This window comes from Eimeria necatrix, genomic scaffold (assembly GCF_000499385.1).
Source record: "Eimeria necatrix Houghton genomic scaffold, Enh_scaff3590, whole genome shotgun sequence".
Lineage (NCBI taxonomy): Eukaryota > Apicomplexa > Conoidasida > Eucoccidiorida > Eimeriidae > Eimeria > Eimeria necatrix.
Window position 1 is genome coordinate 1 of NW_013654092.1, and position 1339 is coordinate 1339.

The window sequence follows — 1339 nt, forward strand, 5'->3', positions numbered from 1 at the left end:
GGTATCCGTTACACCTTGCTATCACCAAATGACTCACAACACGCATGGGCACGCGCTCCACCTGTTCGAAATACGTTCACTCTGTTGTAGCGACAAGGCTCGGTGGCAATTTATCCGAACGGAAGCCAGCGACTCCAATGTTGCATTGCTGGACAGCTTGAGGATACACTTGAAATTAAGCCAAGAGATCCAGCGATGAACTAACTGTCCCGTTAGCAGGTTATCCTACCTGCCCCTCCACGAGGGCAATCAAAAGAGACTCCACTTCCTTCAAGCCCACTAATTGCACTGGCAGGGCCCTGTTCTCCTTTGAGTGGCATGACAGCACGTGGAACAGCTGTAAGTGGTACTGGCAATGCGTTGTTGGCCCCATTTACGAAAGCGCAGTCCGAGCACGATGTACTTTCCTTCGGCTCGAGCCCTTCACAAATTATTTGCACATGCGAAGCAGGATAAGTAAGGCCAGTCCACACCACTGAAGCAGCCTTGTCGGGCGCTGACTCCTCATCACAGAGCTGGAGTAGCACATTTGCATTCCCACTCGGCACCTTACATAGCTGGCATTCTTGCCAGTGCGTATGCAACACGACACTCTCGCAGTTTCTTCAAGCAACCAAGCAAAGAACCCTTTTGCGACTGTCGAGCGACAATACGCGCCAGAAACGAAGTAAAATTCATTCGGTCACCACAAAAGTGTACACGGGAGTGAAGAAGCGCCTTGTAATGCAATTAATAACTACTAATATATGGGACAACGACTACCGATCCAGGCTCCGAAGCTTTGCTTTCAATGTATCTCAGGATCTGGGGGCAACAGGCCAGTGGATGTCACCCGGTGTTACCAAACATGCCAGTATCATATTTTTTACTTTAAATGAGCGTCCACTTCCATATGCTAACATCGATACAATAGTCGCCAGCTTTGTCAACAAAACAGTGCGTAACACCAGTGGCACTCGCATTGCAACTGCTCCCAGGGAAACGGAAGGCTTAAACGTATCTTTGTGACACAGACCGAAGACCGAAGTTTAAACTATTGCTCCTCCAGGACAGCGTCTCATCCACACCACGGCTCACTTCCTGCGTGACACAGCCCGTATCCGTTACACCTTGCTATCACCAAATGACTCACAACACGCATGGGCACGCGCTCCACCTGTTCGAAATACGTTCACTCTGTTGTAGCGACAAGGCTCGGTGGCAATTTATCCGAACGGAAGCCAGCGACTCCAATGTTGCATTGCTGGACAGCTTGAGGATACACTTGAAATTAAGCCAAGAGATCCAGCGATGAACTAACTGTCCCGTTAGCAGGTTATCCTACCTGCCCCTCCACAAG

At 49.8% G+C, this 1339-nt stretch overlaps 1 protein-coding gene across 1 annotated transcript; it reads right to left on the reverse strand.

Annotated features, from left to right (window-relative positions):
• Positions 1–229: 229 nt before the first annotated feature.
• ENH_00047250 (hypothetical protein) lies at positions 230–373 on the reverse strand (the record flags this gene model as incomplete). Its single annotated transcript, XM_013581042.1, has 1 exon — positions 230–373. A coding segment is annotated over one exon (144 nt), but the record flags the coding sequence as incomplete, so codon positions are not given.
• Between the last annotated feature and the right edge of the window lie 966 nt (positions 374–1339).